The sequence below is a fragment of the Telopea speciosissima genome, chromosome 10, assembly GCF_018873765.1.
Source record: "Telopea speciosissima isolate NSW1024214 ecotype Mountain lineage chromosome 10, Tspe_v1, whole genome shotgun sequence".
Taxonomy (NCBI): Eukaryota; Viridiplantae; Streptophyta; class Magnoliopsida; order Proteales; family Proteaceae; genus Telopea; species Telopea speciosissima.
The window spans coordinates 47,406,164-47,432,944 of record NC_057925.1 but is presented as its reverse complement, the minus strand read 5'-3'; the positions used below and the strand labels follow the sequence as shown (position 1 = coordinate 47,432,944).

Below are 26,781 nucleotides of genomic sequence, written 5' to 3'. Positions count from 1 at the left end.
CACTTTCGAGACTCACATGCTAGGCCAAACATCCAATATTCCACAACTCTGATGCCTTCAGGGTTGAAAAAATGGGGATCAGATTGCCTGATTTGGATCAAGGCTGATCTCGATTCTAGTCGATTTGACATGATTAATCCCTTTCCAAAAACTAGGATTAAGGCATATTTGGGCCAATTTTTATTGATTCCTCATTGATCTTAATCGATTCTGATCCGATTCAGATCAGAATTGATTTGGACTGATCCGAATCCCCATTTTGGGTTTAAAACTCGGTTACCTCCTCTCTCTTACAATCAAATTTCCCAATAAACTGAACTCCAAATAAGAACAACTCCCCAAACACCCCCCCTCCTCCTTTGAAAAGTGAGATATTGGCAAACTAGGGTGACAAACAGCTGCAATATGGTTAATAAGTAATAACTTCTTCCCAAGAGATGGGTAGCTAGAAGAAAAAGAGACAAATAAATGTTCAAGGTGCAATCAATCTAAATAAAAATATCGTTAAATGCATAATTCTATTGTACAAACCGAACTTGTATTTAAATCAGTGATAGCAAAGCATCAGAACAAAACCAAAGGCCAAATATATTCTCTTCCCTTCAGTTAGTAATTGAGGAATAATAATAAAAACAAGAAGCATTGGAATTTGCAACCAACTTGCTCTGCCTGAAGTATTCGACCAATCAAGATGATATATCTCCAGTGAAACTGCAAAGAGACATTCATAACCAAATCTTCTACCTCCAGCTCCAATTTCTTTGTGGATCAAAGGGTCAATTCCCAGAGTGTAGAATACATGCTGGACTAAATCATAAATGCGGCTCCACAATTCACTATACAATGGATGGAGCTTGTGAAGTGAACTCCTTAAGAGTATAAATATCATTTCTGTCTGATACTCAACACGATCTTGTATGACAGTTTAACTTGTATAGCCACAGCAGGCTGGAAGTACCAACCAAAGAAAGAATTAAATAAATAGCATCATCATCATGTGAAACTGGAATCTTTTGGAGGGCTGAGTAAGTGGTTATTCTGACCAATTAGGAAGTCCATGTGAAACAGAAGATTCCAACCAGAAAAGCAGCTAGATTTTGCTGGATCACTCTTCACATCTTTGAATTGCAAAATAACCAGGAATGGATCCAAAACCACAAAACCAAGTCCTAGCAGCCAAAACTTCTCATTATGTTGCTAACATTCTTGGTAACAACTCCTGGCTCAGCATATGATTCATCCAGATTAATAGCATAATACTTCAGCCCCCTCCACTGTGAGATCAATGCAAAATGTGGGCGCCTGAATTCGCTGCTTATTATCTCAAGAATCACTGTATTTGGTGCAGCGGCAATGATGTGAGTAAGACCTGCCCCATGTGCCCCAATTATCACTGAAGCATCCCGAATGGCACGGACTTGTTCTTTCATGGGCATGTGTGCGAATAATCCATTGATAAGGTTCACTTTGCATTTCAAGTTATTAACAGCCCAAATCTTCAGAGCCTCAAATACTTCCTCTTCATTGCTCAGCCTCGATTCAACTCTGCCAGGATGACGTGGGTGAGCTAAATAGTCCTCACGACGCATGAATAAGATGCTATGACTTGAGACCAGTTTTGGACGTCGGTTTCTGTTGACAGGAAAACCAAAAGCTGCTTGTATCATCTCTCCAAACTCAGATAATCGTGCAGTCTTTTGGTCATTTGGATTCTGCCAGAGATCATGTGCTGTTGCTCCCTGACAGTTAATTGTGTCTATCAAACCCTTAAAAAGAGCCGTTTCATAACCCAATGGTGAGAGAATGGCATGGCGGAAACAAACTGGACCACTGAAATTTTTAGCATATTTCAGGCTTGTAAAAAGGGCTTTCCAAGTTTCTTGCAGTGGCGTCTGGAAACAGCACAGGAGAGGTCACGAATAAACAATTCAGAGTTAATGCTGGTACCTTATTTAGATTGCAGTGATAGGAACAATTTCTGTTAAACTGGTACCTTATTTAGATTGCAATGATAGGAACAATTTATATTAAGAGGGATCAGGTTTATGGATACTTTTACCATACAGAGTGAATATTTAAATAGTTTCCGGAGCAGAACAATAGGAAACCTTAAGTGGTGGAGCTATCAAGTTACAGCCTTGCCAAGTTCAGTCAGATTGTAGTAAAGTGAATGTTCTAGAGAAGTTGAGCATATTTTGGAAACAATCAATTGTCCCAGCAATGTTAGTGAAGTAGCACAAATTATCTGTTTATATACATGATAATCATTATAGCTGTCATGTCCTTGAGCAGCATTAATGTGGCCAATTAGGGCCTATTAATTTCAACGCGTAAAGCCAAGGATTCTTAGACAGAGCAGTGGTGCTAGGGGTTCTAGGCACTGTTTGAGTAAAATGACCTACTTGAAGAGGTGTGTTGCAACCACGAGATTCCAAATCTTGAAGACTGAAATGGAGTCAACTAGAATTTAATTGAAATTCATCCAAAAAAAACCAAAGAGATTGTTTGAAGCTTGATCAACAGACTAATCATGAGGGCATGATCTATTGCACTGTCAACCAACAGGCGAACTGCATCTAAAACCAGGTAAGTTCCCTTTCTTTTTTTGTTCTCTTTCCTCCTTGCTTCTTTCTCCCATTTCCCCTCACCTATATTCATTTCTTTTCCCTTATTTCCAGTTTCCCTGTTGCAATTTCACTCATATCTGTCATGCCTTCAACCAGATATTATAATTTCTCTTCTCTTTCTCTCTCTCCGATGATATAGTGGCACTAGAGTGGTAGGACCAACACGACTGGGTTTGGAAACCCAAGCCGATGCAGGTAATACGCTCTATGGCCAGGAATGGGAAGGGTTTTAGTCCCACATTTGTCAGGTAGTGTGTGGCTGCTCAGCTTATGACCTTAGGAAGGGTCTCTCCACCTTGAAGCTCGGGCTTTTGGGTTGAATGTCATCAAATGGTATCAAAGCGGGTTGTCCATGCACTGGCCATGTGGGGGCCCATGGCCAGGAATGGCCATGGAGTGCATTCATTGCATCAACTTCCCCCCAGCTTTGGACCATGGGGCCCATATGGCCTATGCACGAACAACCTGCTTTGATACCAAGTTGATGCAGACCAAGCTCAAAAGACAAAGAATTGAAATAGAAGGAGAATAGAAGTATTTCAATAATAAACAAGAAGAATATAGGATCAAAAGGTAATTTGGGGACTCACTTGACCCAACTAAGAGAGCTCACTCAACTCTCAAAAGGTGATCAATAGTTCCCCAAATGCAATATGATTGACTCAAAACTGCCCTTCCAAAATACAGACACATTTAAAGGGAGAAGGGGGAAAATACGTTGAGAAAGGGGAGGCGGAGGGAAGAAAGAACAGTTAGAGCTCTTCGGACTAGAGAAAAGAAAAAAGACGATGGAGGGGAAAGAGATTTTGAGGGAAGGGGGAGCTTAGTGGAAAGTGATGTCATCACAAGCCCAGAAGGAATCGGCCCAACCCTTGGTGTTTCTGGTCTAATAGGGGCTGGTAGTAGTTTATTTAGTATCTTGTAATCTTTCACTTTGGGTAGGCTACAGAGTGGTAGAGTTCTCTTCTATTTTAGTTTTACAGTTAGAATAGGAGGCTTGTTTGTTTTATTTGTTCTTTTTATATCTCTAAGTGTAATCACCGACAGATTTTAGATTTGGAATAGAAACTTTATTGAGGTTGCTCACTGTGGGTGTGGCATGATTGTTGGCTGTGAGATTCTGTCTCTTCTCTTATATTACAGTTTAGTTCCTACCGTATCTAATGTAGTCCTAGATTGGTAGGAGACCAACTAGGAGCCAGTAAACCATGATCTATTATGAACAGGTGAATCGGCTAGGTCAAAATAGGGTTTTTGATGAAATTAGGGTTAGGGTTTGGTGTTACGTTTATGTCAAGTCCAGGTAGGGGAGTCTATTAGTGAAGGTCCTGAGATGTTTTAATGGATGCAAGTGTGCAAACTTGAATAGGCAGCAAGTTAGGATTAGGGTTTCGGGTTTTGCAAAGAGGAAAAGATGGATTTTTAGGGTTTGGCTGGACAAAAGTTAACCAAACTTGAATGGTTTTCTTAGGAGGGTATGAGGGATAATCGGTTAGATTTGTAGACTGTTTTGACTGTTGGTTTGGGCTGGGCAGAAATTAGGGTTTTGGGTTTCGATTTGGGATGGGGGGAATTAGAGTTTCAATGGTTGGGATGGGGCAAGGGAGATCGAGTTCTCCTTATGGGCAGGGGGTGTTGTGGTTGAAATTTGATGAAGTTTTGATGGCTGGTTAGGTCTTTGGGGAATTTAGGGGTTTTAGGAAAGCTGAAAATAACAAAGGGAAAAACTAGGGTTGGGACTGTAGAGGATTAGAAGAAGAATAATAAGGATGGGGAATGTTTCAAACTCACTGTAGTTGCAGAATTATCCTGGCAGCAGCTTGTTTGAAGGAGAAACTTGAATAAAAATTGAATCTTTGAACTTGAACTTGAATGAAAATCAGATCTTGAACTTGAACTTGAAAATCATCAATATCAAAATTCGAGTTCAATACTTGCCCCCCTTACAACCTTATATAAAAGACTCAAAATTAGACTCCTACACTAAAAAGGAAAGGCCTAACCCAATTCTTAACTTATTAGGTAACTTAAACTGACTAGGAGATTGAAATAGACTCAAAACAAAGTCCTAATCCAGCCCCACTAAACACTTACAAGAAAACTACTAAAATCACTTAAATTGAACTGGTTCAATTTATGAACAACAAAAAACTAAGCCTTATCCCAACTTAATGGGGTCGGCTACAAGGATCCAAACAAAACAAAATAGAGAAAAAAATATATATATATAATAAAAAGGACAAATGGAAAAAATGAGGAATAAAAAGGAAGGCAAAAGATAGTAGGAAGAAAAAGGCACAACCTAATACGTCAGGATAATCTCAGCTAAATGGGGTCAGCGACATGGATCCTAGCCCTCCAATAGGCTCTGTCCGAGACCATATTTGGGACCAAACCTAGACTATGCATGTCCTTCCTCACCACTTCTCCTATGGTCATTTTAGGTCTGCCCCTAGCTCTTTTAGTCCCTTCAATCGGAATCATATCACTCCTCCTTACTGGGGCGTCCCTTGGTCTTCGTTGAATATGCCCATACCACCTTAAACGACTCTCTCGGAGCTTGCCAATCTCCCAAGTCCGCTCTTATATGTTCATTACGCACTTTATCCTTCCTTGTTTCGCACACATCCAATGTAACATCCTCATCTCAGCTACATAAAGCTTATCAATATGAAACTTCTTAACTGCCCAACATTCTGCCCCATACATCATGGTCGGGCGAACAATAGTCCTATAGAACTTTCCTTTAAGTTTTAGAGGAATACGTCGGTCTCACAGTACTCTAGACGTACCTTTCCACTTCATCCAACCCACTTTAATTCTCTATCTAACATCATCCTCTATGTTACCTTCTTTACGTATTGTTGATCCCAGATATCTAAAATAGTCACTTTACGGTATCTCTCTTTCCTCAATTCGCACCATATTAGTATCCATCAAGGTGTGACTAAAATTACACATCATATACTCCGTTTTCGTTCGACTAATCTTAAATCCTCTTGTTTCCAAAGTTGACCTCCAGAGCTCTACCTTAGTGTTAATCCCTTCTTTTGTCTCATCCACCAAAACGACATCATCAGCAAAGAGCATACACCATGGAACCTCGTTTTGAATGCTCTTAGTTATATCATCCATGATAAGTGCAAAAATGTCAGGGCTTAAGGCTGAGCCCTGATGTAATCAAATAATAATTGGGAATTCCTTGCCCTGACCTCCCACAGATCTCACTCTAGTCACCATGCCCTCATACATATCTTTAATGACATCCACATATTGACTTGACACCTCCCTTTTCCAGGTCGATGAAGACCATATGGAGATCCTTCTTGCTATCTCTATATCTTTCCATAAGCCTCCTCAATAAGTGAATAGCTTCAGTCGTAGATCTACCTGGCATAAAGCCAAATTGGTTCATCGAGATAAGAGTCTCTCTTCTCAACCGGGCTTCAGTAACCTTCTCCCAAAGTTTCATTGTGTGACTCATTAGCTTTATGCTTCTGTAGTTATTGCAGCTTTGGATATCACCTTTATTTTTATAGACCGGGACGACAATACTTCTCCTCCATCCATCTGGCATCTTCCTTGTGATCATAATCTTGTTAAACAGTTTGGTTAGTTAATAAACCGCACAAACTCCTAAGGTTTTCCACACTTCTATTGAGATCTCATCTGGGCCTGTTGTCTTACCTGCTTTCATCTTTCTTAGGGCTTCTTTAACTTCCGCCACACTAATCTTTCCTACATATCTATGATGTGTGGTATCATAACGAATAGAGTACTCGTCTGGGTCAATTCTACTCGACCTAGCTCCATTTAGTAGGTCATAAATATATTTGTCCAATCTCTTTACAATGTCCTCATCCCTTACTAACACTCTCCTCTCATCATCCTTGATACACCGCACCTGGTCAAAATCTCTACTCTTCCTTTCTCTCATCTTGGCTATCTTATAAATAGTCTTTTCCCTTCTTTTGTGTTTAGGTTGATATAGAAATCCTCATATTTCTTCCCCCTAGCCATCCCCACAATCTTCCTAGCTTCATTCAATTTATGAACAAAAACACCAAAATAAAACTAAGTATGGAACTAAAACAACTAATCCCATATGCAACCTAATTACCCATATTTTATGCCCAAAAAAGTGGCCAATTACATAAAAAAACAAACCATGGGACCAAAGGCCCAACATGTATAGAACCCAACCCTAGACTTATTCTTAACAAAAGAAGCCCAGTTTGGTGATAAATCTTCATCAGTATTCCTCTTCTTCCTCTTGCGCCAATGACTCTCTTCACTTCTTCCTTCCCTTCCCTATTCTTCTTCATCATCTTATTCTCTTCAGTTATTCCCAGTGTTGAGTAACTTGTTTCCTTTTCCCCACTATTACAATCATCACTGGGCTGAAGGAAAACCAACAGAACTCAGTCGAAATCTCACAGGTTGGAGTGTTGGACTGAGATTTGTGGGTGATCTTTCCCACCCTAGGGTGACCCAGGTTGTACATCCTAAGGTTAGAAGGCAGCCTAAAGTAAGAGTTCTGAGGTTTAATTTCATATCTGGAATTTTCCTTCCCATATCTAAACTAATATTTCGATGCTAGGAGTTCTATGGCTTGGGACCATTAGGGTCGAGGGTCGGGAAACTTCTTCCATCTGGTTTGATTGGGTTCAAGCTGAAAGAGTTCTCTCACCCGCAAGCCTTCAAACCTCCGCTGAAATTTTCTGTCGAGGTTGAAGATGGCACTGTTCACAAATATTACAAATATTCACCTAGTGTTGATTTTACAATGATATCATTTCCTTGTTAAACTGTTCCAGCTTTATTACAACCTTTATAAATTGTCAAGATTGTTCTTTTTCCTTTTAAGTTAATTACCATTCTGTCCCAAGTCTGTTTCCTCTTCCAAAAGACCTTGAACTGTTCCCAATAATTACAATTTTGTCATTACCCTATTATAAGTGAGCTATACTTATTTGAGTGGGCCCATAGTGAACCCAAACAGGGTCTCCGAACCTGGGATCGCATCAACCCACCCGTCCCCATCCCCGAAAAAAGAAATTGATATTTTATTAGAGGGGAAGAGGAAGAAGGGGACAGTCCCAATACAATAGGGCAGGCTTTGCCACCACTAGAGCAGACCAAGCCAAATTAAGAAAAACAAAACCGGAAAACAATGACATCAATCAGCTTTCCGTTGAACCCAAAAGGCTATAGAATCTCAAATTGTTCTTAAAAAATCATACTGATCTCTGTGAATGCGCCATCAAACACTCTTGCAGTGAGCTCAAGCCAGAGTGACCAGGCAATAACATGAGGATTGTTAAAGATAAGGATTATGTAACCCACCTAGATTCATTGTATGTAGGTTAAGGACTGTGCTCAGCCAGTCAGCCCTAGCTAAGTGTACCTTATTTGTAATCCTTGTTCTTATTATAAATAATAACGGCCTCTGTCATCTCTGACAAGCCAAATCATTCTCTCATTTCTTCTCTTCCCAACTTGGTATCAAAGCCCAATACCTTTTGGGTATTTTTTCTTTTAACCGCTGCCGCCATGCCAAAAGAGTTCTTTCAAGCGCCGCCGAGGCTTTGGCATCTTCCCTTGGTATAACATGGTTGATTGAACATGATAACGCATGTCACACCAGTTTCAGCCAACAAATCTAGGACATACTTCCTTTGGGAGAGAAAGATGCCTTTAGAAGATCTAGCAACCTCAATCCCAAGAAAATACCGTAGCTTTCCTAGATCTTTAATCTCAAACTCCTGCCCAAGAAACTTCTTAAGCTTCCCATCATTGCCAGTAACCACAATGTCATCAACATAGACTATAAGAACAACGAGTTTTCCACCAACCTTCTTTATAAAGAGAGTGTGATCAGCATTACTCTGCTTATAGCCCACAGAAATCATGGCCTTGTGAAACCAGCCAAACCATGCTCGAGGTGACTGCTTCAGCCCATAAAGTGCTCACTTCAATTTGCACACTTTACCTTGATTACTGTCACAAGAAAACCCTGGTGGGATATCCATGTACACTGCCTTACCAAGTTCTCCATTTAGGAAGGCATTCTTCAGATCTAGCTGTTGTAGACCTCATCCAAGATTGACTGCACAAGATAGCAAAACCCGAACAATATTCAACTTTGCAACAGGAGCAAAGGTCTCCTGGTAGTCAATCCCATATGTCTGAGTGAAGCCCTTTGTAACCAGACCTGCCTTATACCGATCCACAGACCCATCAACTTTCTGTTTGACCACAAACACCCATTTACATTCCACTGGTTTTTTCCCTAGAGGAAGGGCTACAAGACCCCAAGTATTATTTTTTTTCAATGCTCTCATTTCTTCCAACATTGCTGCCTTCCATTTTCCATCTGTATAAGCTTCCTGCCAATTTTTAGGAATGGAAACAGAAGAAAGAGAGGACACAAATGCACGAAAAGATGGAGAAAGAGAACTATAAGAAACAAAGCGAGAAATGGGATGCTGGGTACAAGTCCTAGTACCTTTGCGAAGAGCAATAGGTAGGTCGGAAGAAGAGGTCTTACCAGGAGGAGAAGGATCTGGATCCTGAGTCGGCAACTGGATAGCCATTGGTGCTACAGTGGATTGAAGCTGCCTTCTTTTGGAACATCCCTTTTTATAGGTGATGATCCTGGAGTTGTCAATTCTCTTCTGAAATTCACTGATGGTTCTCTGAACTGGAGTCAACTCCCCCTGACTAAGAACATTACCACCATTATTTTCTACAAGCTCCCCCTGTAAAGGAATCCCTTCAGATGGAGGGGTAGCAGCCAAAGGAGGCTGGGCAGCAGCAATAGGAGATGGTTCAACAACTATAGGAGATAAGATAGGAGGAACATCAAGGGAAGGAAACACAAACACATCTTCACTAGAACTAGAACTCTCCCCTTGAAGATATGGGGATGAATAATAGGAAAGACTTTCATGAAAGAAGACATCCATATTGACTAGAGTACGACGGGAAGGTAACACTTATAACCTTTCTGGGTTGGAGAGTAACCCAAAAAAATACACTACAACCCACGAGGTTCAAGTTTGCCAAAAGATCTCGTATCTCTAGCATAACACACATAACCAAACACCTTGGGAGAAACCACAAAGGAGGAACTCCCATGTAAAATCTCAGCCAAACTGCGAGAGTTAAGAACACGGGAAGGCAACCGATTGATGAGATAGGTTGCAGTGAGAACAGCATTCCCCCAATATTGGGAGGGAACATGGTGTGAAAACATTAACACCCGGGCCACTTCCAACAAGTAGCAATTCTTCCTTTCAGCCACACCATTTTGGGCTGGGGTATCGACACAACTAGTCTGGTGAACAATCCCATGATCAAAAAAATATTTTTGAAATTGAGTTTCCCTATACTTGGTGCCATTATCACTTCTCAAAACTTTGAGAGTAACCTGGAACTGAGTTTGGACCATTTTATGAAAATGCTGAAAACATGAAAAAAAACTTGACTTTTGGTGTGTATAAGATAAACCCATGTGTGTCTAGAATGACAATCGATAAAGAAAACAAACCAACGGTGACCAGAAAGTGAAGTTTTACGACTAGGGCCCCAAACATCAGAATGCACCAAATGAAAAAGTGAAGAACTCCTTTTATTTGAAACTGAATAAGTTGAACATGTCTGTTTGGCCAGAACACAAGCCTCACAAAAAAATTCAGCCTTATCACATTTTTTTATTAAAGTAGGAAATAAAGTTGCTAAAATTCCTAATGGAGGGTGACCTAACCTAGAGTGCCATTGGTAAATTTCAAAAGAGACTAATGAGTTCTGCTGTGGAGAAGGTAATGGTGGTGGAGTGAGACGACCATCATCAAGCAGGTACAAGCCACCGTGCACTTTACCCAATCCAATCGTCCTCCCAGAGGCCAGATCCTGAAAAACATAATGGGAAGGAAAAAAGGTTACTTTGCAGTTAAGATCCCAAGTAATACCAGGAAAGTTGGCTTTTTGTGCAACTCTAAACCATATTTGGATGGAGCATAATATCAGGAAATGGACCTCCAACTCTCGGTCCTATCAGCAGATTTGGGATTCCATTTCCTTTGAAATTAAAGCCAAGTTGTCATCAGCTCCTCCTTCTTCTTGCTCTGACACCCCAAGGAACAGGCTTATTGTTGTCTCCTAGGGTCTCTCTTCTATTTCTCTTGATGCTCCAGCCCCTCTTCCCTGAGGATTAGGCTTTTCTTTTGTTGTTGCTCCCGAAAGGGGATTCCTATTTTTTCTCTCTCTTCGGTAATGAAATTCTTATTCATAAAAAAAAAAAGATCACGAGTAATATTACTAATGGAAAGAAGTTTTATAGTAAAATTAGGAAAATGCAAAACAGAGGACAAAGGAAGAGAAGAAGTGCAGTTGATGATTCCTTTTCCAGAGATGGAAGAAAGGGAACCATCTGCTACCCTGACTTTGTCTTTCCCAGAAGTGGAAGAATAGTGATGGAAAAGGTTAGAGGACTTGGTCATGTGATTTGTAGATCCAAAATCAATGATCCAAGGATAGGAAGCTACAGAAGCACAATGACCACCAAATGAAATACCTGACTGAGCAAAGTTTGAACCTGAAGGAGTAGGGGAATTAGCAGTAGCCGATGTAGTAGAGGCAACAGTAGCGGAAGACATTAGCACACATAGGAATGCCTGTAGATCCTCCTGGGATATACCAGTGTCAGTAGGGGGATTGGCAGCAATAGACTCAAAGTGATGGGCCTTCTTTTTTGGTTTCATCTTGGCAGCCAATTTGGCTTCAAAGTCAGCTGGCTTCCCATGAAGTTTCCAACACTTTTCTTTGGTATGGTAGGGCTTATTACAGTGCTCACAAGTGACAATGCCCTTGTAGAATCAGCAGAAGAGGAGTTTCCAACAGTGACAGGGATGGCCGTGGAAGCAGTCTGGAGAGCTGATCTAATAGTGGGTAGAGGATGGCGCATAGCAGCCCTACAGTTTTCTTTAGAGGAGACCAAGGCATAGGATTGTTCAAATGTGAGAAAAGGAGAGTGTCCCAACACTTGAACTCGAATCTGATCATAATCCACATTTAATCCAGCCAAGAAGTTACAGACTCGTAGTTTGTCAACATGTTTCTTGTAAGAGGCAATATCACCAGGAGTGGAGGGATGGTAATCAGAAAAATGATCCAACTGTTACCAAAGGCTGTGAAGAGTAGCATAGTACTTGGAGACAAATAATTCCGCTTAGGTGGTATGAAGAATTTTCTTCCGGAGTTTATAAACTTGGGCATCATTGCCAAGCTGCCCACATGTTTCTTTGCAGGCAGACCAGATCGGGGAAGTGGTATCAAGAAGAAGAAATCCACTGGCAAGGTCTGATTGCATCGAGCCAATCAAATAAGACATTAGAATACCATTATTGGAGATCCACCTGTTCAGAAGAGGACCAGCTTCAGTTGGCCTAACAACAGTACCATCAATATGGCCAGTAAGCCCCCGGCCAACAATGGCAAAGTAGGCAGAGCGAGACCATATCAAAGTAATTGCTCCCATCCAGCTTGATAGGATTAGGGAGAAGGTCACGGGTGTCATGTCTACCATACCCATCAGTAGCAGAAGTTCCAATAGAGACCTCAGAGCCATCCATTATTCAGCAGAGAAACCCAAATTGCAAAAAGGGGCTGTGGTGATGAGAAACCCAATAAAAACTCCAAGATACAAGCTGGAAATTGGTGGAGAAACCTCTTTAAATGTAGGAAGACTTGTCCCCAAAAACCAGCTGCAACAGATGAGGCAATCCCCTAGATCGACTTTTTCAGGGTTTTGAAAAAAACCCTGATTCTGGTAAGATCGATGAAGGGTAGAGAGCAATCAATAAACCAGTGTAATGAGCTGAAACTTGGCTCGACTGTACTTGTAGCAGTGCTGAATCACTCTTCCAAAAACCAGCATCAACAGAGAAGAAAAACCCTAAGATCGATATTTGCAAGGTTTGAAAAAAACTCAATAGAAGAGCAAAAATCGATCAGGGAGAGAAGCCGTAGTATGGCTGGAGATAGAACCTTGTCCAATCAGAGGCTGCTACAGTTATTGAGCTTCAACAATGTGGAGAAATCCTTTGAAAGAGTAGATTGAATCAGTCCAAAAAACCTTGAAGTCTTCAAATATCGCAGGCAGCGTACAAGCTCCTATCGATCTGAAAAAATTATATCATTGAAAGAGGTGATGGAGGGCAGCAACTGGATCTGTCGATCACCTCATCAGTGCTGCCCTAGTGGGAGAATGAAGAACAAAAGGGAAGGGAGGGGAAGAAGAACTCGAGAATGAAAGGAAGGAGAAGGGGAAATCGAAAATGGAAAAAAGGGACTGCCCTAATCCAAAACCTGCTTTGGTACCATGTTAGTAGATCTGAATTAGAGAGTAATTGCTTGAGTGATCAACATGATCAACCAAGCCTTGTATTTATAATAGAAGAGATTACAACTAATGACCAAAATACCCCTAGTACAGCCGACTTAACTAGGAGGTACAGAGAAAATAAAAATACAACTCTAAAATGACCAGAATACCCCCACGGTATTCTGACAAGCCAAATCATTCTCTTATTTCTTATCTTCTCAACAGGAATGATGTTCACAATCAGCCAGCCTTTCTTGTTTACTTCAAAATGCTTCCATGATAGGAGACTTTAAACTCGCCAGGGAGAGGGGTTTGAGCCTGAAACAAGTTGATGAAGCCCAACTGTAAACTCTTCTCTCTCTCCCGTGCTCTCGCCCTTTCCTCAGTGCGTGGTCTAGGGCTCTCTCTGTATGCTCAACCAAGGCAGCCCATAAGGTCTAATCTGGTCAAGCAAACAAAGCTTCGGTTCTGTTTGTCAGATCATATCCGCCTTCACAAACTGCTCTATTCAAGCAAATAGAGCTTAGGTTCTGCCTTCCCGCCCCTCTTTTTATTGTTATTTGTCAGGAAAATTTACAGAGCTTGGGGTTACTTCTGGCTCTGACAGTCTTCCTTTTCTTTTTTGTTATTGTTAATTGCTGCAGAAATTGACAGAGCTTAGCTTCTCCATTTTTTATTGTTAGTGCTTATATATCACACTGCCATAAAGTGTTTCTGTACTAATAGTACTAATTTTGAAATTTCTGGATGACACATTCTAATTTTTTTAACAAATTTTACACATTAAAAGAACCTCCAAATTTAATCGATTGAAGGCCACGCTTGCACCTTGGTACTTTGTATGCACCTCACCCCCTGAACAACTTTGGTGCATGTGGCCCATCTCTCTCTCCCAGTCTCCCCAGTAATTTGGCATCTCCTAAATCCAGGGTACAATCTGAGCAGTAAGCCAGTAACTGAAAATCTTCAATATGGTGAGGCTTCTGAGAGCCGTGTGAGATGAAAATCTCATGCACGGTTTTGAATGAGAGAAAGAAGTGAGGAATCCTCTTTTCGACTGACTCTCCCACTCCAGTCGTTGCTTTTCTTTCTGTTACTTCGAAAGTAGCTGTTTCAGCTTCAGCCACTCGAATTTTCGATATTCCTTTTTATTTCTCACCAGACGAATGGCATCTTCTTCTGGAAATCCTAGCTATTGAACCTGTTTTCACCTTCCTCGCCCCCTCCCAGGTTCTGTCATCGATTGATTAGATAATTGAAGTAGACCAAATCTTACAGAACTATGTTTTTATTTGGTGGGGATTTCATGTGAAGCAAAGGAATTGTTCTATGTTGGTCAGTCTATGTCAGCGAAAAAGGGAATCGATTTTCTATATTTCTCAAACTACTTACTAGTTCAAGTGTCTCAATATGAGTGGGAGAATAGACTTAGATGTGGCCTTGTGGTCTCAATAGTTTCTAATATACAAGGGTTTCTAACTTTATGCGTTTAAGAAATTTTCTGAAATAAAGCTCTCATTTTTTTTTTTAATTCTTTATCAAAAAAAGGTATTCCACCACATAATTATTTAATCATTTCCTACATCAAGGTAAGATATAAAAGACTCTGAATGAGATTTTGTCTGCAATTTTCTATTTGAGCTCTGGTTCATCCTCCCTGCTTAGTGCAGCCTTTAATGGAAGCTAAGATCGGAGGGGCTGAGAGCACGAAGAATTCGTGTAATGGTCTGATCAATCGGACAAGAAGAGATGGAACTTGCAGAACTCCAATGGAGTCAGGCTCAAAGAGCTATCTTTACTAATTTTTCAATTCTGATCTTCCCTCTCAAATCTTGCCTTACATATAGGTTAAGATTGAATACAGATATGGAAAAGAATTTCAAATTCAAATCTTCAATCACTCCATCATAGGGATAATTGATTGATTACAGATATGGAAGAAATTCAAATCATCAATCACTCCATCATAGGGATAATTGATTGATTACAGATATGGAATAAATTCAAATTCAAATCTCCCATCAATCACTCCATCATATGGATAATTGATTGGAATTTATTTAGGATTACTTATTTAGGAACTGGAATGATTTTCCTACCCAATCATTCCTTATTGAGCTGCCAATCATCCCTTATTGAGCTGCAACAAATCTCCTTGAATGCCTGGGATGATAAGAACTGATGTGGCTTGATTTATCCTTGTGAAGGCTGGCCATGATTAGCACGCTTCTCTTTGATCCGGGCCGACCTTCGCAGAGCCTTTGGATGACCGAGTGCAACCTTCACCTTGTCAACTTCGTGGCCCAGGGATGCATCATTCCTTCCAGGTTGAAAAGAATTCGTCCCTGAATTCGATTCATCTTCGTCTAAGTCGCCCAAGTAAGGTGTGAGGTGTCGAACATTGAACACATCAGATGTGCGAAAATGAGAAGGGAGTTTCACGCGATAGTGATGGGGACATCATGCTGCACCATCACCGGAGGCCCTTGGTGCACCACTACCAGAGGTGCAGGAGACTACCACGGGGCCAGTTACTATGGTTCGAAGATGCTTTTAGAGACTTCAGAGACTTCTAGAGGGCTGTTTAGACTCCTAGGGCTATTTTGGTCTTTTCATCTTTGTATTTGCTGTTTAGACTCCTAGGGTTATTGTGGTCTTTTCATCTTAGTACTTGCTGTTTAGACTCCTAGGGTTATTTTGGTCTTTTATCTTAGTACTTAGTTAAATAAGTGAAGGGTGTTTTAGTACTTTTATTTATTTATTCCTGCAGTTTTTTTGTTTCAGCCTTGTAACTTTTAGGTATATGACTGTTTTAGTTTCTATTTAAGTGTATTGAACTATGTTTGAAAGGCAACGAATGAAAGAAAGAAAGATTGCATGCAGTGCTGCAACTCCCTCCCTCTCCTCTTTGCGACTTCTCCCCCTCTCAAAGGTACGAACTCTCTTCCTCTCATCTCTTCCTCTATTCTTTCTTTCTCTTCCCTTCCCCCACGTCTGCCCTTTCTCCTCTCTCTTTTTCCCTGCTATCGTGGCCCTCTTTCCCCACCCCCTGCTGCTGCGTGAATCCCTTTCCCCCCCTGCTGTTGCTGTCGTGAATCCCTATTTCTCCCTGCTGCTGTCAAAACCCCCCCATCCCTTCCTGTCCCTGTGCAACAGAGATAACCCAACCACCATCTCCACCACCCCCCTTCCATTCCCACAGTCGTAGTCCCCTTGTCCCTTCCCTGTCCTTGCAACTGAAGCATCCCCAACCTCATTAAAATTTATTCCCTCCATTCCCCTCCTTCTTTGTTAGCCAAAACCCTTTGTTTCCCCTTCCTAACCCAGTCCCTAACCATCCCTACCCCATTTCCAGACTTCTCCTTGAAACCCTAACCCCCTACTGCTGCGTGTCACTTTTTCAATATCTCGCGATATATCGTGAGGTCCACGATATTCCGTCGATATCTCACGATATATCGACGAAATATTGTATTTTTTGGTTTCGGATTGGTTTCGTATCTCAGACATGTCGAGATATACGAAATTTGGCGATATATCACCGAAATTTCGCGAGATTTTCAACCATGAACCTAACCCTACAACCCTCCCTTTTCTTTAAACCTATAAACAGAATTTTATTCTGATAATGTTTGCATGACTTCTCACTAATTTCAGACCTGAAACAGTATTTATTTTACACTAGTGCTGCTGTTTTGGTAATGTGTATGTTTCTAATGCTCATTATTAATGGCTTCTTATCTTATATGGAGTTATGGACAGCCATGCATGCCTACTGAATCCTTGAATGTAATGCCATGAATTTACTTGCCTAGCCTTGTGGATTTAACCATATAGGTTGCTAGAATTGATTCCTAAGACCTATTGGTGTGCAATCATGTGATTTCTATTGATGATTGCCATTAGTAAATTCTGCTCTTTTATGTCTCATGTTGAATGTGGCGTTGTGCGAATTCCAGCCCTTGTCTTAAGTCTCCACTAGGGTGTTATACCTGTGAACCTGTCCTATTGTGAGATTCCCTAGCTTCTAGGGTTTGTCCTGCATCAACCTGGTATCAGAGCATGGTCTAGAAGCCTAGCTTTCTTTTATTTCATTCTAGGTACACAGTGTCTTAGGACCTCCCATGTCTTCCTTTGCATGACCACTCGTAGTGGTAAGTTATATCAACCTATGGACCCACCCCCCAACTTTGAAGCACTAGTTGGGGAAATTCAAGCTGAGCTGCGTGCCAACAGAGAAGCTCGAGAAACTCACAGTGATAACCTTCATACTCTCGAGCAGAACATCAATACCCTTACCGAGAGGCTTATTGTTGTGGAAACATCAGTCCCACGCATTGATAGGCAGTCGAACCACGATGAACATGATGATGCCTACTCTGAGGCTGAAGGCAGATTAGAGGTTCCCGTCCTAGGAAATGGTCTTGGTAGAGGTAGGGGTAGAGGTCATGCTCCCCGTGGGCATCGTGCTCAGAGAAACTATCCCCCACACAGGGATGATGAAGACTTTGAGCCATGTGATAGAGGATTTGATGTCAGTAGGCTGGTGAAGGTAGATGCACCATCCTACGATGGACAGATTGATGCCAAAGTCCTGCTTGACTGGATCAGGCAAATGGACCAGTACTTTGATTTTTATGGTATGTCCAAAGAAGTCTGTTTCAGGTTTGCTAAGATGAAGCTAACTGGAGCTGCACAGGACTTTTGGACTGAACTTAAGTACCAGGAACATGATCAAGGTCTGGAGCCAGTGTCTACTTGGGCTGAAATGCAGGAAAGGCTCAAAAGGGAGTTCTTACCCATCACCTACAGGCTGCAACTCCTAAATGACATGAATTCCTTGAAGCAAGGTAAGCTGTCCGTGACGGAGTACATGGCTAAATTCAATGAATTAAAGATTAGGAGCCGTACCCGTGAGGATCGGGAGCAGACATTGTCTAGATTCTTGACTAGACTCCATTCCGAGATCCAGTTACACCTGGCACCCCACCTAGTGCGTGATGTTCCCCAAGCCTTTAGAACAGCTTTAGAGATTGAAAAGTCCATGAGATCCTTTCCCCTGAAGAAGGGTTTCTCGATAGGAGACTCAAGCTTCAGAAGACCTCCACAATCTTCCACAAACCCCTCAAAGCCTCCCAATAACCCACCAAGACATTTTGACAGCAAAGATAAGGGTATTTTGGGAGCAAAACCATCAGTTGGAGGTCAAATGCGGTGTTTTAAGTGTCAAGGTATTGGACACGCAGCTAGAGAGTGCCCCCACCCGAAATCTCTATGTGGGGAATCTTGAGGATTATGATCAGGGTGCTGATCAGGATGGTGACTACGAAGATCATAATCCCAATGAGTTCATTTATGATGAGGAGGTTGATGAGGAGACGACACTTCTAGGTTAGGAGTTGTACGATGCAGGGTACCACAGACCCTACCCGACGACGAGCTTGAAGTAGTTGATATCTCTCGTCTGGGTGTTGTGCGTTGCATGGTCTCACAACCCAAGGACAGTGATGACTAGCGGCGGACTAATATTTTCATTACCTATACTTGCCACCAGGGTAAAAACTGCCGTGTTGCTATCGACAATGGGAGTTGCATGAATGTGGTTGCATGAATGGGGCTTAAACCTGAGGCTCACCCAAAGCCTTATAAGGTTGCGTGGGTTGATCAGTCCACTATTCCCGTTACATTGAGGTGTTTAGTCCCCTTACACTTTGCGGGCTATGAGGATAGAGTATGGTGTGATGTCCTAGACATGGATGTCGCCCATATCATCCTAGGGAGACCTTGCCTATATGACAGAGATGTCACTAATTATGGAAGGTCCAACACCTGTGTGTTCGAATTCAACGGGAAGAAAATTCGATTGAACCCTAGTGCCCCTAAGGATGTGAAAGCCACAGAGAATAAAGGTAGTACTTCCAAACAAACCCCCAAGAAGACACTCAGCTTCTTAAGTCAAAAGCAATTTGAAAATGAGTGTAAAGAGTCAAAGGTTGTCTATGCTTTGGTTGCCATACAGAGTGATACAGATGTATCACGCTTACCGAGGCACCCAAAGACGTACAACCTCTGTTGAGGGAATTTGAGCAGTTGTTCCCTAAGGAGTTACCGGACGAGTTACCACCTATGCGTGACATTCAACATGCTATCGATCTAGTGCCAGACTCCTCCCTGCCAAACTTACCTCACTACCGTATGAACCCCAAGGAGCATGCCGAACTAAAAGGGCAAGTAGATGAGCTGCTCCAAAAGGGCTTCATTCGAGAGAGTCTTAGCCCATGTGCGGTACCCGCCTTGCTTACGCCAAAGAAAGATGGTACATGGCGTATGTGTGTGGATAGTAGGGCCATTAATAAGATTACTGTTAAGTATAGGTTTCCCATACCTAGGCTTGACAACATGCTTGATATGATGGCTGGCGCTACAATCTTTTCCAAGATTGACTTGAAGAATGGGTACCACTAGATACGGCTTAAACCGGGGGATGAGTGGAAGACCGCCTTTAAAACAAAGGATGGCCTTTATGAATGGCTAGTCATGCCATTTGGTCTGTCAAACGCCCCCAGTACCTTCATGAGGATCATGACGGAGGTGTTGTGACCATTCATGGGGAAGTTTCTTGTGATCTACTTCGATGATATTCTTATCTATAGCAAGACCAAAGAAGCTCACCTTGATCACCTGAGTCAGATTTTCCAAACCCTTATGAGAGAGAAGCTTTATGCTAATCTTAAGAAGTGTAACTTTCTGAGCGACCAGGTGATTTTCTTGGGTTTTGTTGTTTCGGCGAACGTAGTATCAGCCGACCCCGAAAAAGTTAAGGCAATAGTAGAGTGGCCTGAACCAACAACTATTCATGAGGTGAGAAGTTTTCATGGTTTAGCCACTTTCTATAGGCGGTTCATCTACAAGTTTAGTTCCATCATGGCTCCCATTACAGATTGCATCAGAAAAGGGGAGTTCAAGTGGACTAAGAGTGCTTCATTAGCCTTTCAGGAAATTAAGAAATCAATGACAGGATCCCCAATTCTGCGTTTACCTGATTTCTCCAAGGTTTTTGAAGTAGCCTGTGATGCATCAGGGGTCGGAATAGGAGGTGTCCTTAGTCAAGAGGCACACCCCGTTGCTTACTTCAGTGAGAAACTGAATGAAGCCAAGCAACGAAACTCGACGTACGACAAGGAATTCTATGCGGTAGTCCAAGCTTTACGCTATTGGCGATACTATTTGCTACCGCAGGAATTCGTCTTGTTTTCCGATCATCAGGCCCTACGATATTTGAACTCCCAAAAGAAACTATACCCCAGACATGCCAAGTGGGTTGAATTTCTGCAAGACTATACTTTTGTGCTTAAGCACAAGCTTCGGGTGGAGAACAAAGCCGCCGATGCCCTGAGTCGAATCAATGTATTAAAGCTTTACAGTGCATCTGGTCGTGGGAAGTCCCTCCTGCACAGTTTGAGTGTGCAAGTTGTCAGTTTTGATCAGTTAAAGGACCAGTACCCCACTTGTCCTGATTTTGGAGTAGTTTTTACTTCCCTCAGCGGGGACCCGCCGGTGCCTCATCTTGATTATGTTCTGAGGGACGGGTTCCTGTTCAAAGGGAGCCGCCTTTGCATTCTCAGGACTTCACTGAGGGATCATCTGATCTGGGAATTGCATGGCGGGGGAGTTGCTGGCCATTTTGGTCGAGACAAGACCATTCCCCTTGTTGAGGACCGATTCTATTGGCCTGGCCTACAGAGAGATGTGGCAAGAGTTGTTCGCCAGTGTCGTGCTTGTCAGATTGCAAAACAACATAAACAGAACACTGGTCTTTACGCTCCTTTGCCTGTGCCCCATGCCCCATGGCAGGACCTTAGCATGGATTTTGTGCTTGGTCTGCCCAAGACTGCAAGAGGCAATGATTCGATCTTTGTGGTTGTAGATCGATTCTCAAAGATGGCCCATTTCATTCCATGTTCGAAGACATCTGATGCTTCCGCAGTGGCAAAATTATTCTTTCATAATGTCTTCAAATATCATGGGATCCCTCTCACTATAGTGTCTGACAGAGATGTCAAGTTCACTAGCCATTTTTGGCGAACCCTGTGGCACATGTTAGGTACTAAACTTCGGTTTTCGTCTGCATTCCACCCTCAGACTGATGGTCAGACTGAGGTTGTCAATAGGAGTCTTGGTAACCTTCTTCGATGTCTCGTAGGTGAGAGTCTAGGTACTTGGGATCGTGTCCTGTCTCATGCTGAGTTTGCCTATAACATGTCCAAGAACCGGTCGACTAGTCTGCCTCCATTTGAGATATGCTTGGGCACACAGCCTAAAGCACCCATAGATCTTACCCCTACACTAGTCAGTTCTAGAGTTAGCGAGTCAGCCGAGTCTTTTGCACAGCACTTACATGATTTGCATGCAGAGATGAGACAACGGATTGCATCTAGCAATGATCAGTATAAATCTTATGCAGATGTTCATCGTCGGTTGCAGGAGTTCGAAGAAGGCGACTTGGTGATGGTCCGGATCCATCCGACTAGCTTTGTTAGAGGAAGAGCGAGCAAACTTCATGCTCGTGGGGCAGGCCCATTCAAGGTAATCAAAAGGCTTGGTGCCAGTGCGTATGTGATTGATTTGCCAGCTGATATGGGGATTAGTAACATATTCAATGTTGAAGACCTTGCTCCCTATTATGGCTCAGACACCACACCTTCACCTTACCCAGATGCTTAGGACAACTCTCCTTTTGACATTAGCCAGCATAGCCCTACCCTACATGCCACTACACCCCCTCCTTTACCTCGTTTTGCCACCAGGCCCGAAGAGATTGAGGATGTACTTGATGAGAGAGTTATATCCACCACCCAAGGGGGGAGGCGAGAGTTCCTTGTAAAGTGGAGCGGAAGACCGGCGAGCGACAATTCTTGGATTCCATTTGATGACTTCCAGAGCATTGACCCCAACCTCCTTGAGCTCAACCAGAGTTTTCATTCACCAGAGGTGAATTCTTTGTGGGCGGGGAGGATTGATGGGGACATCATGCCGCACCATCACCGGAGGCCCTTTGTGCACCACTACCAGAGGCGCAGGAGACTACCACGGGGCCAGTTACTACGGTTCGACGATGCTTTCAGAGACTTCAGAGACTTCTAGAGGGCTGTTTAGACTCCTAGGGTTATTTTGGTCTTTTCATCTTTGTATTTGCTGTTTAGACTCCTAGGGTTATTGTGGTCTTTTCATCTTAGTACTTGCTGTTTAGACTCCTAGGGTTATTTTGGTCTTTTATCTTAGTACTTAGTTAAATAAGTGAAGGGTGTTTTAGTACTTTTATTTATTTATTCCTGCAGTTTTTTTGTTTCAGTCTTGTAACTTTTAGGTATATGACTGTTTTAGTTTCTATTTAAGTGTATTGAACTATGTTTGAAAGGCAACGAATGAAAGAAAGAAAGATTGCAAGCAGTGCTGCGACTCCCTCCCTCTCCTCTTTGCGACTTCTCCCCCTCGCAAAGGTACGAACTCTCTTCCTCTCATCTCTTCCTCTTTCTTTCTTTCTCTTCCCTTCCCCCATGTCTGCCCTTTCTCTTCTCTCTTTTTCCCTGCTATCGTGGCCCTCTTTCCCCACCCCCTGCTGCTGCGTGAATCCCTTTCCCCCCCCTGCTGCTGCTGTTATGAATCCCTATTTCTCCCTGCTGCTGTCAAAACCCCCCATCCCTTCCTGTCCCTGTGCAACAGAGATAACCCAACCACCATCTCCACCACCCCCTTCCATTCCCACAGCCGTAGTCCCCTTGTCCCTTCCCTGTCCTTGCAACTGAAGCATCCCCAACCCCATTAAAATTTATTCCCTCCATTCCCCTCCTTTGTTAGCCAAAACCCTTTGTTTCCCCTTCCTAACCCAGTCCCTAACCATCCCTACCCCATTTCCAGACTTCTCCTTGAAAACTTAACCCCAACCTAACCCTACAACCCACCCTTGTCTTTAAACCTATAAACAGAATTTTATTCTGATAATGTTTGCATGACTTCTCACTAATTTCAGACCTGAAACAGTATTTACTTTACACTAGTGCTGCTGTTTTGGTATTGTGTATGTTTCTAATGCTCATTATTAATGGCTTCTTATCTTATATGGAGTTATGGACAGCCATGCATGCCTACTGAATCCTTGAATGTAATGCCATGAATTTACTTGCCTAGCCTTGTGGATTTAACCATATAGGTTGCTAGAATTGATTCCTAAGAACTATTGGTGTGCATTCATGTGATTTCTATTGATGATTGCCATTAGTAAATTCTGCTCTTTTATGTCTCATGTTGAATGTGGCGTTGTGCGAATTCCAGCCCTTGTCTTAAGTCTCCACTAGGGTGTCATACCTGTGAACCTGTCCTATTGTGAGATTCCCTAGCTTCTAGGGTTTGTCCTGCATCAGATAGGCATTAGGATTAATGCACTCGACTATTTCAAATGGTCCTGCCTTCTTGTCATTCAACTTACCATAACTCCCAACGGGTTGACATTCAGGAGGAAACAATCCCACACAAAATCACCGGGTTCAAATATTACTTCTCTTCACTTCTTATCTGCTGCCTCCTTGTAAGAAGCTGATGTGTACTCCAATCGGCGTTGTACATCCTCATGAATTACTTGTAGCTGGGTAATGAGGTCTTCTACCTGAAGAGAAGGTTTTCCAGGAGTCGGAATTGGAGCAAGGTCCACTGCCGTTTTTGGTTGCTGGCCATACACGATCATGAAGGGGCTGAAACCTGTAGAACGGTTGACTGAACAATTGTAGGCAAACTTGCGTAGAGCCAAGCGACCTTCCCATGCCCGGGGATTGTCATCGATCAAACTTCGCAATAAGTTCCCTAAGGATCTGTTGACAGCTTGTGTCTGACCGTCGGTTTGTGGGTGGAAAACCGTACTAAATTGTAGCTTGGTGCCCAGTGCTCTCCATAATTGACGCCAAAAGTGACTCAAAAATTTTGTGTCACGATCGGACGTAATAGTCTCTGGAATGCCATGTAGTCGGACAATCTCCTTGAGAAATAAATCTGCAATGCGAGATGCATCCATCGTCTTACGACATGGAATGAAATGAGCCATTTTAGAGAATCTGTCGACAATGACAAAGATCGAGTCCATCCCGCGATTAGTTCGAGGCAACCCCAACACAAAATCCATAGAAATGTCTATCCATGGTGCTTTGGGAATTGGCAGCGGCAAATAAAGTCCGGCATTTGTGGCTGTTCCCTTGGCGGTTTGGCAGATCCGACACCACATGACAAAATGCTCTACATCGCACTTGAGGCGAGGTCAGAAATAATGAGTTGCTACCATCTGTAGTGTCTTGTCACGTCCAAAGTGGCCTTGGTTATGCAATTCGCCAATCACTTTAAGGCGCAATGAGCAATCAGGGATGCAGAGGCGGTTTCCTTTAAAAATAAATCCATCACATAGAGTGTAATCAGTACTTCTATTGTTGAGTATATTCTACATAATGGCTGAAAAAAATTCATCTTCATCATAAAGTTTCTGGAATGAGTCGAATCCCAAAGTAGTGGTGCGCATGGTGGAGAGGAGAGTGCGCTTTCGACTCAAAGCGACTGCCACGCGATTTTGAGTACCCGCCCTATGCTTAATAATGAAGTTGAATTCTTGCAAGAATTCTGCCCATTTGGCGCGCTTGGAATTTAGCTTTTGCTGCCCGGCAATGTATTTAAGTGCTTCATGATCAGTGTAGAGCACAAATTCGCGGTGCACCAAGTATTGTCGCCAATGCTCCAAAGTGCTGTAGAGGGCATAAAATTCCAGGTCATAAGTACTATATCGCTGCCTTGCACTAGTAAGCTTTTCGCTGAAATAGGCGACGGGTCGCCCTCCTTGACTGAGTACAGCACCAATACCTGTGATGGAGGCATCGCAATGTACTTCAAATACAACGTTGAAATCTGGGAGTGCTAAAACAGGGGCGGTACTCAACCGAGTTTTTAGCTCCTCAAAACTTTGTTGGGCGGCCTCATTCCATTCAAACAGTCCTTTCTTCATACAAGCCGTCAATGGTGCTGCTATGGAGCTGAAATGAGCAATAAAGCGACGATAAAACGAGGCCAATCCATGAAAACTTCTTACTTCATGAATGTTTCTGGGGACTGGCCAGTCTTGTATTACTTTGATTTTGCCGTCGTCGACGGAGATGCCTTCTCCTGAAATGATGAACCCCAAAAATAGGATTCGCTCCATCATAAAGTGACATTTATTTGCGGCTGCAAATAAATGTTCTTTGCGTAACACCATTAAAATCTCCTGAAGGTGCTGCACATGTTCATCAAGAGATTTGCTAAAAATCAATATATCATCGAAATAAACGACGACAAACCTCCCAATATAAGGATGCAAAATCTGATTCATGAATTGCATGAAGGTTGAAGGTGCATTTGATAGTCCGAATGGCATGACCAGCCATTCAAACAACCCATCTCGTGTCTTAAACGCCGTCTTCCATTCATCGCCCGGCTTGACGCGAATTTGATGGTAGCCGCTTTTTAAGTCGAGCTTTGAAAAAATAGTGGCACCTGAAAGCTGGTCCAGCAGGTCATCCAATCTGGGAATCGGGAAGCGATACTTAATTGTGATTTTGTTTATCGCCCGACTATCGATGCACATGCGCCAAGTACCGTTTTTCTTAGGTACAAGTAGAGCTGGGACTGCGCAAGGGCTTAGACTCTCCCGCACGAAACCTTTCTCCATCAACTCCGTTACTTACTGACGAAGTTCTTCATGTTCAGAGGGGCTCATGCGATAATGGGGTAAGTTGGGAAGGGATGCCCCGGGTACCAGATCGATCTGGTGTTGGATGTTGCGCATGGGTGGAAGCCCTTGGGGCAGATCAGCAGGGAATACATCACCAAATTCCTTCAACAGTGGCCTAACCTTCTCAGGTATAGGCGATTCAAAATCCATCTCACCAGCCTTGTTCAACAATACATAAATCACATGCGTATCATCCATCATGCTGCGCAAGTCTTTTAAAGATAACAAGTTAGAATTTTCGGCAACCGGAGTCTTGAGTGGCTCCTTTGATGGTGCTAAAATAATTCTTTTGTTGTTGTGCTCAAAAGAATAGGTATTTTTGTAACCATCATGCATGGTTCTTCTATCAAACTGCCAAGGTCGACCCAAAATCAAGTGACTCGCATCCATGGGGAGGATGTCACACCAAACTTTGTCAAAGTATGTATTAGAAATGGACAATGATACCTGACATCGCTTGTTAACAGTAACCTCGATCCCACGCTTCAACCAGGTCATCTTGTAGGGTGCAGGATGGCTTTGTTGTTCCAGTTGTAGCTTACGCACTGCTTCCTCTGAAATCACGTTTTCACAACAGCCGGAATCAATAATTAGCTGGCACACCTTGCCTGAGATGGTACAAGCTGAGTGAAAAATGTTATTGCGCAGCCACCAATCTCCATTCTCTTGTCTAGGTGTTAGATACACCTTACGCATCATCAATAGTTCTCCAGAATCTGCATGTAAGATATGTTCACCTTCACTGTCATACTGTGGATCATTGTTGATCTCGAAGTAGGCTGACTCTTCTTGATCAGATGTCTCGTTCTCCAACAACAGGCCCTTGCCATGGGGTTTCTTTGTCGGACAATTGCTTGAACGGTGACCGGGTTCTCCATACGTGTAGCATCTCAACCAGGGGGTAGTGCTACTAGTAGGACCGATGGGTTGAGCAGGACGACTCAGGGGCTGAGTTCGTTGAGCAG

At 42.7% G+C, this 26,781-nt stretch overlaps 1 protein-coding gene across 1 annotated transcript in view; it reads right to left on the bottom strand.

Moving 5' to 3' along the window:
• Nucleotides 1-478: 478 nt before the first annotated feature.
• Nucleotides 479-26,781, bottom strand: part of LOC122642953 (beta-1,2-xylosyltransferase-like) — a 33,703-nt gene continuing 7,400 nt past the window's right edge. Inside the window, exon 3 of the mRNA XM_043836571.1 lies at nucleotides 479-1,892. Within this exon, the coding sequence (XP_043692506.1) occupies nucleotides 1,170-1,892 (723 nt within the window). The 3' untranslated portion in view covers nucleotides 479-1,169. The remainder of the gene's footprint in view (nucleotides 1,893-26,781) is intronic.